The sequence below is a fragment of the Arachis stenosperma genome, chromosome 8 (assembly GCF_014773155.1).
Source record: "Arachis stenosperma cultivar V10309 chromosome 8, arast.V10309.gnm1.PFL2, whole genome shotgun sequence".
NCBI lineage: Eukaryota > Viridiplantae > Streptophyta > Magnoliopsida > Fabales > Fabaceae > Arachis > Arachis stenosperma.
Genome location: NC_080384.1, coordinates 49,230,765 through 49,247,783, shown reverse-complemented (window position 1 = coordinate 49,247,783; position 17,019 = coordinate 49,230,765). Strand labels below are relative to the sequence as shown.

At 38.1% G+C, this 17,019-nt stretch overlaps 1 protein-coding gene and 1 pseudogene across 1 annotated transcript; one reads left to right on the top strand and one right to left on the bottom strand.

Annotated features, from left to right (window-relative positions):
• LOC130944484 (G-type lectin S-receptor-like serine/threonine-protein kinase At4g27290) lies at positions 1-3,543 on the bottom strand (annotated as a pseudogene).
• Positions 3,544-3,746: 203 nt separating this feature from the next.
• On the top strand, positions 3,747-9,917 carry LOC130946125 (uncharacterized). The gene is made up of 7 exons (XM_057874806.1): positions 3,747-4,007; positions 4,535-4,639; positions 4,705-7,691; positions 7,807-7,888; positions 8,026-8,350; positions 8,443-8,589; positions 9,082-9,917. The coding sequence occupies exons 3-7, from the start codon at positions 5,899-5,901 to the stop codon at positions 9,915-9,917; spliced, it is 3,183 nt and encodes a 1,060-aa protein (XP_057730789.1). The 5' UTR covers positions 3,747-4,007; positions 4,535-4,639; positions 4,705-5,898.
• Positions 9,918-17,019: the final 7,102 nt, after the last annotated feature.

The following is a 17,019-nucleotide window of genomic DNA, read 5'->3' as shown; positions in this document are numbered from 1 at the left end:
TGAATTGAAAAATAAGCTAATCATGCAATCAGTGTAGCTAACAATTAACAAAGTGATTTCAGCGACCATCTAATGAGGTAATAGTTAATTCATCATTTAAAGTGATGATGTTATGTTGATCTGAGTGTGAACCCACTTCAGTGGGGAGCTTGCAGGAAAAGAAGCCAGGCTCTTTAGGCTCAACTAAATCCATCTTACTTCCTAACATGACAAGTACTGAGGCCATTGTAGGCCGATCTTCGGGGTGTTGTTGCACACATAACAGACTAACATGGATGCACCGCAATACTTCTGGGATCACACATGACTCCTTTATGTTTGGATCGATCAGCTCCAAAGGTCTGTCCTCTTTCCAAAGCATCCAAGCCTAGATCATATAAGATGAAAAAACACTTCAGAATATTTGCAACATCTTTGTTAAATAAAACAACTATTTGAGTGCTTGCTTACATAACCAACAAGATTAAGAGTCTCATTTGCATGACAAAGCGCTCTATTTCTGTTCCCACTTATAATCTCCATCAATATTACGCCAAAGCTGAAGACGTCGGATTTTACTGAAAACAACCCATTGATAGCATACTCTGGTGCCATGTATCCACTGCATGATACCATGAAAACAAGTGTATTCATATGGCATATCATACCAAAAATAAGGGGGGGAGGGGGTTTGATACTATAAAGTTACATAGATACTCACTAAGTCCCAATAACTCTATTTGTGTTTCCATGAGTCTGATCAACTCCAAAAGCTCTAGCAATTCCAAAATCTGATATTTTAGGATTTAACTTATCATCAAGTAAAACGTTACTTAATTTGAGATCTCTGTGGATAATTCTCAATCTTGAATCATGGTGTAAATATAGAAGTCCTTTAGCAACTCCGAATATTATGAGGAAGCGTTGAGGCCACTCCAGCAACTTGCTTTTCATTCGATCTATGTTTAGAAAAACAAATTTGTTAATTAATAATGAAAATTCAAGTGGTAATCTTAGCCAAATTTAGGTCTGATCTAAGCTTTCTTGAATCACACACCAAAAATGAAGTTGTCTAGGCTGCCATTAACCATGTATTCATAAACTAACAACTTTTCTTGTCCTCCAATGCAGCAACCAAGAAGTTTTACTAAATTTCGATGCTGAAGCTTTGCAATAAGTTTTACTTCAGTTAGAAATTCCTTCATTCCTTGGCCAGAACTGTGTGAAAGTCTCTTGACAGCAATTTCTTGCCCATCTGCTAATTTCCCCTGATTTATCACATTTATGTAAGTAGATGTTGTTAATAATGTCAAATTCCTCTACTTGTTTGTTTGCAACCAACTATTCATAGACCGAATTACCTTATATACAGTTCCAAAACCACCTTGTCCAATCTTGTTATTCAAGGAGAAGTTGTCAGTGGCAGTAGTAACCATTAGTAGATCAAACATGGGTAGATCCGTGTCATTTACATATCCTTCAAACAATTCTGCTTTTGACCATTCTGAGAAGCAAGAAATAGGAAAGATATTCAGCAGTATTATTAACTTAAAAATTATAAGTTTAAACTTTAAAGATAATGATAATCAGCAACATTTGCTTTTTCTTTTCTCTGCCTTTTTGGGTTTCTGGGATTGAAGGGAGGACATGGAGCATTGGAGCTCTTAAGAAGATAAATGCACAAGAAAATCTAGATGGATCTCAAGCTACTAAATCTCTAGATTGACCTCAAATTCAATGCTATCATTACACCAAGATTGTTTCCAAAGAACTAGTTATATTTAAACAAAATTTCAATTAAGTAATAGAATACATATATAGAAAGAGTTGCCTTTTAGAGATAATGTGGGCGAAAAGAAAGTAGTTACCAATATTGTTCCTTTGGACTCTGTATATAACGTAAACACAAAGTAGAACTGTTGCACAAATTGCACCAATGATGCTAGTAATTATCACTTTTTTCTTGTTCCGATGTTGAAGTCCTTCATGGTTGAAATTCATCAAACATGTAAACAAAAATGAAGGATGCAATAATAAGAAGAATGGAAGAATCTATAAAGCAAGATACACTTTTGTCCCTTACCTGATTCCAAAGCAGGCATTCGGATGTACAGATCCTGTCCACCAGATTGAAACATTTTGATGTCAATTAGATCACCAAACCACATGACGCAGCCACTGCCTCCTCCTCTTATGTCTGAATTGGCATAAGCCATACAAGAGCAGTTCTTCAAACACAGATTTCTGCATTCATCTAAATTAATATTCTCATGCAGCTTAGTATGCTGAGTATCCGGCACTTTCAAGCCTGTGTATTTGACAAAACCATCAGTGCTTGTGACATTATTGCAGCTTAATGGTTTGTCGCGAATGCATCCTTGTGAGGAGTTGTTTGAGTTCCATGCTTCTGGTGACTTTGGACTGAACCCTTTGAAGCATTGGCAGACATGCTGTGGTTCTGTTAAACTGCAATAACTAAAGGCTCCACAAAGGTCATATTTATCACACACATCAACTGGCTTTGATCCAAAACTTTTCCAATTCTGAAGATTGTCATCCCATATATACTGTGTAATAGATTGACTGTTTGGTTTATTACAGCTCTTGCAAGGATAGAATCAATCTTGGTGTTAGAGCTGTAGGATATCTCATCCTTGTTTTGGACATAAGTGGTTTCAAAGATATATGTATAGGATAGATCCGGGTAGCCACTTAAGTAAAGGCCATTCCAAGGTCCAGCCCGATATAAGTTTTTTGTGCCATTCGTAATGGAAAACTCAGGATAATCATTGAGAACTAAACCAAGAGAAAAGCCTACAGGGGATGGATCGTTTCGACTCTTCCAAGAAGTTACGCACCAATCAAAACCGTTTTGGAGGTCCCTTCCTAACTTCATCGATGGCAAGTATGTATCTGAAGGATAATCAAAGCTTTGCCACAAATAGGCCTTTGGATTTGATTCCCCTTCATTTCTTAACACAAGATTGCCACTGTCCAAGAGCTCCAATACCGGATTCTTTGCTTGTTTTCGAGAGATTGTGCTCCAAAAAGTAGTTTCAGTACCATTTTCTGTGAGTGAAAGATTGCCCGTGCTCTTCACTGTTAAAGTTCCTGAGAAATCATTGATGGGGTTGGCCCTATTGGCAACCCAAACAACTGTGTGAACTGGAATTTTCTTGTACCAAATTCCCAAGTAACGCTTGTGTGAATTACCAGGGCTGAAGAAACCAAGTTCAAATTTTCCACCTTGTGACACTAAGGTCATGCCATCACTGAGGGACTGGGAAACATGAATATAATCAAGTTCTGTGGCAAGAGAAGAAGGAGAAAGTATGTAAGCAAGAATCACTATGAAAGAAAGAATGGCCATTGCATAACAGCTTCTGAGGTACTTAATTGTTTGACTTTGGATATTGATGATATGTAACAAAGCTAAATGTGTCAATCTTAAATAAAAATTTTATTTATTTATTTATTTTAAATTCTCAGTCCAACTTTCAACTTAAAAGTAAACACATATGGCCACACGTCCCTATTGCTACTTGCTAGCTTGACTTTTGTTGCTCATGACTTTTCTAATGCACTGATTAAAGGGTAGATAACTAGGGAACCAACCTGATATACATCTTCCACCATTAGATGCAATGTCAGATCACAAGTGATAAATTCCATACACCACCTAATTGTGGAACATATGTGTCGCTGAAAGTAAGAGACAACAAATACACCACATTTCTAAATTTTAATGCATTTAGGGCCCAAGAAGATAAGCCACCAATCAAGATTCACAAACATACAAATCAACTATGGTAGACAGCAACACCAAAAATGTATATGAAACCAAATGAGCTGCTAGTGCTATTGTCCAAGCAACTTCCATAAGAAAAAGTTCCATTAAAAAAAGAATTAACAGGAATTTCAATATTGGTGGCAGAGGAAGCAACGCTGGTCGCGGTAGAAGACGCTCTACTGCTTCCGAAGGTTGAGCTCCATCAGAAACAGAAAGGCAATACCTTCAGAAGATAAGGGTAATGTGATGGAGATATATTTGGTTGGATGGTTATTTGATGTTAAATTGATAAGGATTGTTGGATGGTAGTTGTGCAACAACAACAAATACTCTCCTTTCATTCTTAGGGTATGTTTGCTGAAAATCAATATTGCATGAACTCAGATGCCCAAATTTACATATCAAACTTAACCATAAAAAATATCACCCCCTATTCTACCTCCAACCCAACATACTCTTAGAAAAATTTAATCCTTACAAATAATAATAATAATAATAATAATACCGAGAATGTTAACCAACACATAAAATTTCAGGAAAGAAGAAAGCAAAATATAAATAAAACTTAGTGCTTCAATAATTCATTCACTATTCAAGATACACACATTTTATACATGGTCCCTTGAATTATAACTAATTTCCCCTAAGTGATGCAATAGAAAACTTTACATAAGGGAAAGTTACTACTGACTTGCCTCTTTAGAAGGGGCGGTGGGTGCACTCAAACCTCGGAAACCGAATCCTAACCGTGATTGTGTTAAACAGAGAACCCTTGTTACCGTTCGTCTTCGTCGCGGGAACAAGTGAAACCTCAAGAGAGGAATTAGGGCTTTATACGCTGCTTCGGTGACGCTCTCCTTGGAGTTGTTGGTAAGAATCTCTTGCACACTCCTCTTTATCCCTTCAAATATTTCTTCATTCCTAGCTTTCCACAGGTTTCAGCTTATGATTGCAAAGAGTTCCAAACGAAGGAGTCTCCAAACTTCTCTGGCTCGTTGACATCGTTGGAGACAATTTGCAACTAGAACAGAGAGGTGAGGTGGCTGGAAATCTTTTGTGAAAGAGATTCAGTGCTGACAATTTCTCACCAAGTTGTCACGGTAAATTTTTAGAAGGTTAGATTTAACAGTGTTTGTATAGTTTTCTGGAGTATTTGAGAATACTCTAGATGGTTCCGGAACATTTTAGAATGTTCTAGAAGGTCCCGAAATACCCTAGAAGGTTCTAGAAGACTTTAGAAGATCATAGAATATTCTAGAAGAGTGTAGATTGATATAAAAGTATGAAGAGTTGTATGGAACAATCTAGAAGTATTTAGAAAGTAGTGGTAGGATAGATATTTATAAAGAAGGTTCTAGATGATTAATCTAGACCATTGCTTAGATTTAATCCTAACCATCCATTGAGGAGGTGGATGGCTATAAATAGGAGGTAAGAGTTAGTGTGGGTGTGTGTGAATCATTTGTAACCAACACTTAAGTAATAAAGTGTTCTTTCCACCAAAGCTTTCTTTCTCTTGTGTTCTCTTGTGTTCTTAGCTTTCTTGCTAAGTATTGAGGGTTAGGCTGACTTGGTCTTAGCTCAAGAGGTTGAGTAAGTCCGAGTGCCGGCACGGTAGCGTTGAAGTGTGTCCAAGGCCGTGACAATTTGGTATCAGAGCCAGGTTCGAGAGGGAGCACAAGTGGTTTGTGGGTATGGCTTCAAATATCACCATGGAGCATGTTGAGTCACAAAGGGGAAGGGATACTATTCCTTCTCAATGGGGAGGCAAGAAGGTACGTTCTTCAAGTGAGCCTAGAGGTAAGGACTCTAACTTCTTAGAAGAAAGAGTTTCTATGTTGGAAAATGTTATATCCTCTATGGATGAGCGGTTCCAAAGGATAGAACATGACAAGGAGACCCTTGAGGCTCACGTGTTAGGAGAACTAGATGCTTTCAAAGAAAGCATGCTCCAAATCGAAGAGAAGCTTGAGAATTCCTTGAAGCTATTTGAGGAAGTTTGAGTTTGGTTCGAGGAGGCGAAATCTCGACCAACCATTATAAGGGAGACGACAAAGATTGATCTCCCCAAGCCAAAGGAGTTCAAGGGCGTAAGGGACGCTCGCGAGGTGGAGAACTTCCTATGGCAAATGGAGAGGTACTTCGAAGGCCAAGGGGTGGTCGAAAAAGCAATAAAGGTACGCACTGCAGCTCTCTACCTTTCTGATAATGCTACTTTGTGGTGGAGGAGAAAGTGCGTAGATATGGAGAAGGGTACTTGCAACATAACCACATGGGAAGATTTCAAAAGGGAGTTGAAAAGACAATTCTTCCCTGAAAATGTGGTTTATGAAGCAAGGAAGAAGTTGAGGGAGTTGAAGCACAAGAGTACAATTAGTGACTACATAAAGGAGTTCACTACTCTCACGCTTCAAATCCCCAACTTAGCATCAGATGATGCATTGTTCTTCTTCATTGATGGACTCCAACCTTGGGCAAAGCAAGAACTACAAAGAAGGAATGTTAAGGATGTCGATGAGGCCATCGTGGTGGCCGAATCACTCACTGAGTATCATAGGGGAGACTCTAAACCCAAGTCTTCCTCCAAGCCTAGTTCTGCTAAAGGTGGGGGAGACAAGGGGAAGAGTTTCTCAATCAAGAAGGAAGGAAAATACTCTTCAAAGAAAGAGTACGAGGAAAAGAAGAAGGCTTTCGTGCCCAAAGGAGGATGCTTCGTGTGCAAGGGGCCACACCAAATGAAGGACTGTCCCAAGCTAGGGACTCTGGCATCTATCGCCGAGGAACGAGAAGCTCAAACTCAAGTAACTAAGTGTGTTGGATCCATCCAACACATAAATGCTGTGAAGGGCAAAGAGGCAAGCATCGCAGAAAAGAAAGGCTTGATGTATGTCAAAGCCTTTATCAATGAAAAACCCGTTATGGCTATGATCGACACTGGTGCTACACACAACTTCATCACGCCTGATGAAGCAAAGAGGCTTAGGTTGAAGATCACTGAAAAGAATGGCTGGTTCAAACCCGTGAACACCAAGGGTGAACCCCTTAAGGGAGTAGCAAAAGGGGTTGAGATGACTCTTGGTTCTTGGAAGGGCCTTGTAGATTTCTCAGTAGCACACATGGACGATTTTAAAATAGTCATCGGGCTCGATTTGCAAAGGAAGGCAAATATAATACCTACGCCATACTACGACGTAGTATGTGTCATGGAGAAAGGGTCTCCATGCATGGTCCCTACAGTATCTAAAGTTGGAGGACCACCGATACTCTCTGCTATGCAACTCAAGAAAGGGTTCAAGAAGAGAGAGATTACATATTTAGCTCTATTACAAGAGGAGTCAACATCTGAAAGAGAAGACGTTCCTCCCAAAATCAAGGAAGTCCTTGAAGAAAATAAGGATGTGATGCCTCCCGAGTTGCCAAAACAACTACCACCTAGGAGGAAGGTGGACCACAAGATCGAATTGGAGTCAGGAGCAAAGCCGCCCGCCTCAACACCTTATAGGATGGCACCGCCAGAACTTGAGGAGTTGAAGAAGCAACTCAAGGATTTGCTAGATGCTGGATTCATCCGTCCATCAAAGGCACCTTATGGCGCACCAGTCTTGTTCCAAAAGAAGCATGATGGTTCATTGAGACTATGCATCGACTATCGAGCACTTAACAAGGTAACCATCAAGAACAAATACCCTATTCCTTTGATAGCCGATTTGTTTGATCAACTTGGTAGAGCCAAGTGGTTCTCAAAGCTAGATTTGAGGTCAGGATATCACCGAGTGAGAATTGCTGATGGTGATGAGCCTAAGACCACGTGTGTCACGAGGTATGGATCGTATGAGTGGTTGGTAATGCCTTTTGGCTTGACCAATGCTCCTGCGACCTTCTGTACCTTGATGAACGAGATCTTTCGACCTTACCTTGATCGGTTTGTAGTGGTCTACTTGGATGACATTTTGTCTATAGCAATACTTTGGAGGAACATGTAACACTTACGAACCGTGTTCAAGATCTTGCGAGAGAATAACCTATATGTGAAGAAGGAAAAGTGTTCCTTTGCAAGGGACGAAGTCCACTTCTTGGGACATCATTAAAGGTGGAACTCTCTGCATGGATCAAGGAAAGGTGAAGGCTATCAAAGAGGGGGAGCGCGCCAAACAAGGTATCTGAATTGAGGTCATTCCTTGGGTTGGCTAATTACTATCGGAGGTTTATCAAGGGATACTCCGCTAAGGCTGCACCATTAAACTGATCTTCTCAAGAAGAATCACTCTTGGGAATGGTCAAAGGAGTGTCAAAAGGCCTTTGATGAGTTGAAGGCTGCTATCACAGAAGGACCAGTACTAGCACTACCCAACTACCAAAGGTATTTGAAGTCCACACTGATGCTTCTGACTACGCTATTGGGAGGAGTTCTGATGCAAGAAGGACATCCTATTGCCTTTGAGAGTCGCAAGTTGAATGATACAGAGAGGCGATACACTGTCCAAGAGAAGGAGATGACCGCAGTGGTGCATTGTCTGAGAACTTGGCGTCACTACTTGCTTGGTTCACACTTCATCGTCAAGACAGACAATGTGGCTACAAGTACTTCCAAACTCAAAAGAAGTTAAGCCCCAAACAAGCTAGGTGGCAAGACTTCTTGGCTGAGTTTGATTTTGAATTTGAATACAAGTCAGGCAAGACTAATGTGGTAGCTGATGCGCTGAGTCGCAAGGCTGAGTTGGGGCCATTTCTATGGCTGAAGGAGATATTGTGCATACCATCAAGGAAGGGTTGCAATCACGATCCACTAGCCAAGAAGTTGGTGGAGTTGGCTAGAGAAGGTAAGACCAAAGATTTTGGTTAGAAAATGACCTTCTCTACACAAAAGGGAGAAGATTATACGTTCCTAAGTGGGAAAATCTGAGAAGGAAGTTGGTAAGAGAATGCCACGACACCAAGTGGGCTGGTCACCAAGGTCAGCGAAGGACCTTGGCACTCATTGAATCTTCTTATTATTGGCTCAAATGAGAGATGAAGTAGAGAGCTATGTGAAGACTTGTCTTGTTTGCCAACAAGATAAGATTGAAAAACAAGACACCAAGCGGGTTGTTGGAACCTTTGCCTCCATCAGAGCGACCGTGGGAAAGTGCTCTCTAGATTTCATCTCTGCCTTACCGAAGTCTGAGGGGTTTGGATCTATTTCGTGGTAGTGGATCGATTTTTGAAGTATGCTACCTTTATACCCGCCCCTACTGACTGCACTGCAGAGGAGCAGCACGACTATTCTTCAAGAACGTGGTGAAATATTGGGGATTGCCTAAGAGCATCATTAGTGATCGAGATCCACGCTTCACAGGACGACTATGGACAGAGCTGTTCAAACTCCTTGGGTCAGCTTCATTTCTCAACAAGCTTCCATCCTCAAACCGATGGGCAGACTGAGAGAGTGAATGCCTTACTCGAGTGTTACTTGAGGCATTTTGTAAGCGCTAATCAGAAGGACTGGACAAAACTCCTCGACATTGCTCAGTTCTCATACAATTTGCAAAGGAGCGAGTCCACAGGGAAGAGCCCGTTCGAGATTGTGACTGGACAACAGCCGCTTACACCTCACTCTCTTTCTTCTTCCTACTCAGGGAAGAGCCCTGGAGCTTATCATATGATTAAGTCTTGGAAAGAACAAGCAGATGTCACTCGTTCTTACCTCGACAAAGCTGCAAAGAGGATGAAGAAATGGGCAGATAAGAAGAGGAGGCATGCAAGCTATCAAGTGGAAGACAAGGTAATGATCAAACTTCTTCCACAACAATTCAAAGCCTTTCGCAAGGTTCATAAAGGCTTAATTCGTAAATACGAAGGGCCATTTGAGATCATTGGACGTGTTGGGGAAGTTGCTTACAAAGTACAACTTCCTCCCTCTATGAAGATCCACCCGGTCTTCCATGTGAGTATGCTTAAATCATATCACGAAGACCAAGATGAACTGAGTAGAGGTGATTCGAGTCGTGCTCCGCCTGTGGTGATTAGATCCTTCGATAAAGAAATCGAAGAGATCTTAGCTAATCGTATTGTGAGACGAAGAGGGGTACCACCAAGTATTCAATATTTGATCAAGTGGAAAGGGCTCCCGATAACTGAAGCTAGTTGGGAAGCTCGTGAAGATCTGTGACAATTCCAAGAACACCTAGAGCGCTATCATGAACAGAACGCGACGAGGACGTCTGCGCATTAGGTGGGGGAGAATGTCACGGTAAATTTTTAGAAGGTTAGATTTAACAGTGTTTGTATAGTTTTCTGGAGTATTTGAGAATACTCTAGATGGTTCCGGAACATTCTAGAATGTTCTAGAAGGTCCCGGAATACCCTAGAAGGTTCTAGAAGACTTTAGAAGATCATAGAATATTCTAGAAGAGTGTGGATTGATATAAAAGTATGAAGAGTTGTATGGAACAATCTAGAAGTATTTAGAAAGTAGTGGTAGGATAGATATTTATAAAGAAGGTTCTAGATGATTAATCTAGACCATTACTTAGATTTAATCCTAACCATCCATTGAGGAGGTGGATGGCTATAAATAGGAGGTAAGAGTTAGTGTGGGTGTGTGTGAATCATTTGTAACCAACACTTGAGTAATAAAGTGTTCTTTCCACCAAAGCTTTCTTTCTCTTGTGTTCTCTTGTGTTCTTAGCTTTCTTGCTAAGTATTGAGAGTTAGGCTGACTTGGTCTTAGCTCAAGAGGTTGAGTAAGTCCGAGTGCCGGCACGGTAGCGTTGGAGTGTGTCCAAGGCCGTGACAAAGTGCTCTCCAAATCAAATTTTTTATTTTATGTAAAATTTTCAGGTTCTCATGAATTGATTTTCCAAATCCAACACTCCATTTCATATATTTTTCAGCCACCTTACACAGTTACACCTCTCTATGTATGAGGCAGTTTGATGACCTTTCTCTGTCATAAGAATTATTTTTATTAGACATAGATTATAGATTTAATAAAATTTTTAATATGAATATTTTATAAAATAATTAGATCTAAAATTTTTGAAAATTAATTTAAATGTTTAATATAAAAATCATTCGTAAAAAGTAAAAAAAATGGACAAATCACAAAAATAAGCCAAGTGAACAAAATTTTACAGGAATCAGCCAAACTGAAATGTAGTTCATGAATCAACAAATGCAAGTTTATATGTAGTTCGAATAAGCTAAATTCGAACTCAACTTGTACATAATTCGAAGCAACTGGATTCGAATTATACACAAACAGACGCACACACTAATTCGAATCTACCTGATTCGAATTACACAGACACATTTCGAATCAGGGTGATTCGAATTACTCCCCAACTCGCCATGCCATTGCCAAGTAATTCGAAACAGGTTGATTCGAATTATACAATGTATGGTTCGAATTAGGCTGGTTCGAATTATAAAGGACCAAAGGTTAGTGAAGAGAGTTTTGTAGTATTGGTTCAAAGGTTAGTGAAGAGAGTTTTGTAGTATTGGTTCACTACAGAGGATCGATTAAGAGGAAAACACGATCTGGTGTGAAGTTCACTGATAAGGATCCTCTCAGTATTTTCATGAGGCTTACGACGAGCTATGATGACCTTATTAATTCTGTTCTACAGAAATTTGGTTTGGTAGGCGTGAAACGGGTTAAGAAGTTTTTCTATCGCATTCCAATCTCGGTCCTGCAAGAAATCGTGAAGTATGATTGTTTCATGATCGGGAGTGATGAGGACTTGCAGGTCATGTTTCCATGTCCTCGTCGTCTACCTCCACCCCTACCCGCCGCGTCACCCTCCTCCATGACCTGGTCGAGCCACCTCCACTCACGCTGGCTCCGTCGTGTCCCGACACGGGCTCTCCTCTCAACCCGACACCTATCCGGAACATCATCAACGCGGTCCATCTCAGGAACTCGTCCGGCACCCCTCTGCGTCGCCTCAACAGGAATAGGCACATCTCTCGGATCACCCAGGTACATCTGGTGACAAAAATTGTAGGGGAACCAACGATCACCGCCTTTACCGTCCTTCGATATCAGGAAGTCGATGTTCAGGGCGGGCTGGGGGTGGGGCTGTACTCCGCCAAACTGAGGAAACACCCTATCAATCTGATGCCACTCTATGACGTCAAAATATATCAATGCCGTCACACACCGCCATAACGCCGTATGACGAGGCTCCAACACCTCCGGATGCACAACCTAAAGTATGTCGGGAGAGCTATACGGCATCCAGATAAACTGCAAAAACATATCAACACTGTTTAGGCAACCCGTGATTCGAAGTATAAAAGGTTAACTAACTAAATCTAAGCGGTTAGTATACTCACATCCTTGGCCAGGTCTATCCTCAGCCTCCACATCTGCACTCGAAGTCCCTTCTCGCTAGCGGAAGGATTGTGACCTGACCACCTGCAACTCACATCGGTGTTATCACGAAAGGAAAGTATGACAAAATAGTTTAACATTCTAAGCGGACATGGAATTAAATAATTTAACTCAAAATAGAAAAGTCCGACAACAGTACCTCGAGGACAAGGACCAGCTGAACGTATCGTACCCAGCAGGTCTAAACCCAGGAAAGCGCCAAAAGATCCAAGACTGAAGTAACTGTAACGGGCCTGCTAACTTCACCATATGTCTGTTGGCCACTCGGCACATACACCGGTACAACCACGCTAGTGCTGCCGACCCCAGTTGTAGTCACCCATCTCCTCAAGCCTAGCCACATAAGGTAGCCATTTGATGTGAATACGGTTGCCGGACTTGTCGGCAAACAGTTGAATGCCCAACAACATCATGATATAGGCACGAGCATAGCGCCTCATTGTCTCCTCGTTGGCTCCCGCGGGGCACTCTCTAAAAGTCTCCTGAAACCAGGTGCAGTTCACTGCGAACTTCTGAATTTGGTTCGCAGGAGGTAACACACCAAGCAACTCCTGGAACCACTCCCAGGCTGGACGGCCACCCTGGATGTATAGGTGGAAATCCGTCAGGCAACCACTGACGTAGCGTCCGTCGATGGACAACCCCAACTGGTACGCCACGTCCTGTAGTGTGATCGTGCACTCGCCGAACGGCATGTGGAACGTGTGCATCTCTGGTCGTCACCACTCGACGAACGCACTGACGAGGGGCTCATCCAATCTGAACCATCTATCGTTCAGTCTCGCAAGATGGTATAATCCTGCCATCTGCAAGTACGAAACGTACCTATCATTGAGTACCATGCCCTGCTGCCGCCGCATGCTCGATATGCATCACTGGTGCTGCGCATAAGATGGACCGCATAATTACAACTAATTACAAAACTACTAACGCAAACCACTAACAACATAAACCACTAGTAGAGAGCAGTAACAGAAAAAAGTTACATAAACCACTAACAAAAACCACATGCAAAACCACTAGCATAAACCACTTGCAAAATCGCATGCATAAATCGCTAACATAAACCGCTAACATAAACCACTAACATAAACCGCTAACATAAACTACATGCAAAACCACTAACAAAGACCACATGCAAAACCACTAACATAAACCACATGCAAAACCACTAATAAAAACCGCATGCAAAACCACTAGCATAAACCACTTACAAAACCGCAACCCTAAACCACTAACATAAATCACAGGCAAAACCACTAACTAAACCACTTCCAATACCGATAACATAAACCACTAACATAAACCACCACCAAAATCGCAAACAAAACCACAACCAAAATCACTAAAATAAACCACTTGCAAAACCACTCAGATAAACCACATGCCAAAACCACTAAAATAAACCAGAAAAACTAAAAAATCAAACTACTAACCTCGTCGTTGATGACCCCAGCTATATGAGCAATTCCATCCAAACGATATAGTCTTTCCGGATCGTCCCCCATCAGCTAGATATCCTGCTCGAGCCTTTGTCGCAGCGAATCTGTGTTGTTTTCTCTGGGATTTTGTGTGGGGTATGAGAATGGAAAAGTGATTCGAATGAGGTGGGTTCGAACTCTTTATATAGCCGAATCCAATGTAATTCGAATCAACCCCATTCGAATTACTACTAGAGGCAAAATGTGAGTAATTCGAATCAACCAGATTCGAACTATTTGGAGATTCGTGCAAACGAGTAATTCGAATTATGCAAAGAGTAATTCGAATCATGTAGATTCGAATTAGTGTGTGCATGTGTTTGTGTATAATTCGAATTCAATTTATTCGAATTATGTAGAAATATAGTTCGAATTAACCTGTTTCGAATTACATAGAAACGTAGTTCGGTTGATTCATGAAGCAGTTTTCTATTTGACTGATTCGTGTAAAATTTTGCTCCCCTGACTTATTATTGTGATTTGCCCAAAAAAAAATCTTTTATATCATTAAAGAAAAAATGTACATGTGAGATGAATAAAACAATAATATAAATATTATTTTCCTAAGTTTTATGGAGTGCAATTCTTGGTTTTGGATTTGTTTGAATTTTTTGGAAAGGATTTTTTTTAAAATAGTTTTTTTATAAGATTTTTTAGATAAATAAAAATAATTTTATATTTGGATATTTTATATAAAAATATTTTTTTGCTTAACAATTACATTTGAGTATAATAGTATAAAAATATTTTTTTTATTTATTATGTTAAAAACGTCTTTTTTTTAAGTGAAAAGATATTTTAAAAGAATATATGAACTTTAGTTTTTAAATTTTTTGTATATACTAAAAAATTATTAAAAAAATATTTTTTTTAACAATTTAATAATAACTAACAAGTACTTTATCAACTTTTTGTAAGTGTGTGAAATACCTAAGTGTTGAATTGCATCTATAACAAACACATTTGTATTTTTGTCCCTTTAGAAATTGAAAGAAGCAAACAAAATTTTTTTATGCAATTTTTGTTGGAATAAAAATCAATTATTTATTATCAACGAGTATCAATGACTCTGTTTGTATTTCTTTGGTTTGATTTCCTCCAAGAATTCTGACCATTCCAAAATATGATGTTTTTTTGTTTAATTTGCCATGAATTTAAACACATATTGTTTATTTATTGAGTTGTTTTAATTCTCAATCCAACTTCCTTTTTTTTATTTCCATACTCAATCCAACATCCAATTTAAAAGTAAACACATTTGGCCGCACGTTCCTGTTGCTAGCTTGACTCTTTGTTCCTGATTACTTTGATGCTCTGTCATTTCATTATAGATAACTAGGAAAGAAATAAAAAAAGGAAGTGCAAAAGAAAAAAAGAAGAACAAGCAAAATTGGTGTTATTCTTATAAGTTGCTAATATAAGTGACAAAATTCAGAATTTAAGCAAGACATGCGTTAGGGACGAAATTAATAACACTTGTATGATCTCAAACAAACCTTTAAGAGCAAAGAAAAATTCAATATCAAGGCTCAAATAATGTACTCGTCACAGGACAATAATCTTACTATTATTTCAAGGCTCAAATAACTCATTCTATTTAAATACACTAACAATATGAGATGCTCACATTTATAATTATAACACGAAAGGATAATTGCATGCTATTCCATCCCTTCATCTCAAGCAGAACATTATGTTCATCATGAACACCCTACAATATTGGAAGTTACCACTCACATAATTAAGTAGCAGAGTGTAACAAATTAGAGTACGTACCAAGAAAGAAAACAAGTGTCATTCAGAAAGAACCACCACTCATTGTTAGCTTGGTTTTACTCCACTAGAATAATAATTATATATACATATATTATATATGAACTCACACCATTACAACAATAATACCAAGCATATTGCAGACAGAATCACAAGTAAAAAAGTAATGCTTTCCTTGACAGCATCAGATGGAGTAGTTCTGCACAATATCATCGATGCATGTTAGAATGACTTGCTAATGTTTGAATATATTAGGATCAATTAATTTTTATTACAATTATTTAAATATTTTCTACAAATTAAATTTTAAGTTTAACATTGACTTACATATTATCTAATCTATTCCTAAACAATATAATATTCTAAATCTATATTATATAATATAATTAATTTAACTCCTTATCCATTACAGGTCTTAGACCATCTCCAGTAGGGAACTCATCTCAGTCCCTATTTATGGCCCACCTGTCATAAAAAGTAACTCCACATCAGCTTTTGCGTTATAAACGGTAAATAGGAACTCAAAGTATCTCTCTTCTCCATTAGGAGAAACTAACTTTAGTCCCTATTGTGGTCCTACTTAATTAATTAATTAAAATACTTAAAATTAATGTAATTGATTTTTTTAATAATATTATTTAAATTTATAAATTTAAAAATAATTAACTATTAAAAAGATATTAATATTAAATAAATTCATATATAACAATAATACACAATATATAATTGTGGATTACACTAATTTATAGTTTTGTGTTTACAACTGCTAATTTTAATAATATCGTTAACATTTTAAATTTTAAAAATAAAAATAACTAACTCAACTAAGAATTATTTTGTAAGGTGTAAAAATTAAATTTATTTTTTAATATAAGTAAATTTAATTAATTATAATTTAATATAATAATATAAATAATATTCAATATTAATTATGATATAAATAATTAATATAAATTATTAATTAAATAAAAATTTAATTATTTAATATAATTAATTATTATTTAAATAATTAATATAAATTATTAATTAAATAAAAATATAATTATTTAATATAATTTTTATTATAATTATTACTAATTTAATTATTATTTCATTATTTAATATAATTATTTAATTATTTTAGATTTTATATTATTATTTTTTTAAAATAATTTGCTAAATGGCAAGTTATTATTGGTTAATTTGAGTCCCTATTTAGAGGAACTCCCTCATCTTGAGACCCGTACAGGAACTCATTCCTTCTCTCCTCCAATGGTTAGAGTTCCTATGTGTCAGAAAAAAGTGAAAGAGAAACTCACCATTGTAGGTGCTCAATCATAAGTATTAAAAAGAGAATATAGTATCCTAATTTAACTCAAGTTGTCACTTAAGTATTAAAAAGAGAATTTAAAAAAAAAATATTTTTTTTTAAAAGTTAAACTTACCCTAATACATAAATTGAAGACTTAAATATGGAACAAATTGGTTTAAATGTGTTTTGACCTTAAGGTAGCGTTTGTTTGTAGAGACACGACAGAACAGGACACTGAGACAAAGACAATAGGACAGAGACATTAAAAATTATGTTTTGTGTATCGTGTTTGGATACGATGGATAGGACACTAATGTAATGTCCAGTATTA

Bases quoted from the DNA above. Each gene is read 5' to 3' on its own strand.
- LOC130946125 (XM_057874806.1), top strand. From the start codon at position 5,899: ATGGAGAGGTACTTCGAAGGCCAAGGGGTGGTCGAAAAAGCAATAAAG. The intron at 7,692-7,806 runs GTTTGTAGTGGT...TATGTGAAGAAG, and splicing joins TTTCGACCTTACCTTGATCG to GAAAAGTGTTCCTTTGCAAG. The intron at 8,590-9,081 runs GTAAGACCAAAG...GAGCATCATTAG, and splicing joins GGTGGAGTTGGCTAGAGAAG to TGATCGAGATCCACGCTTCA.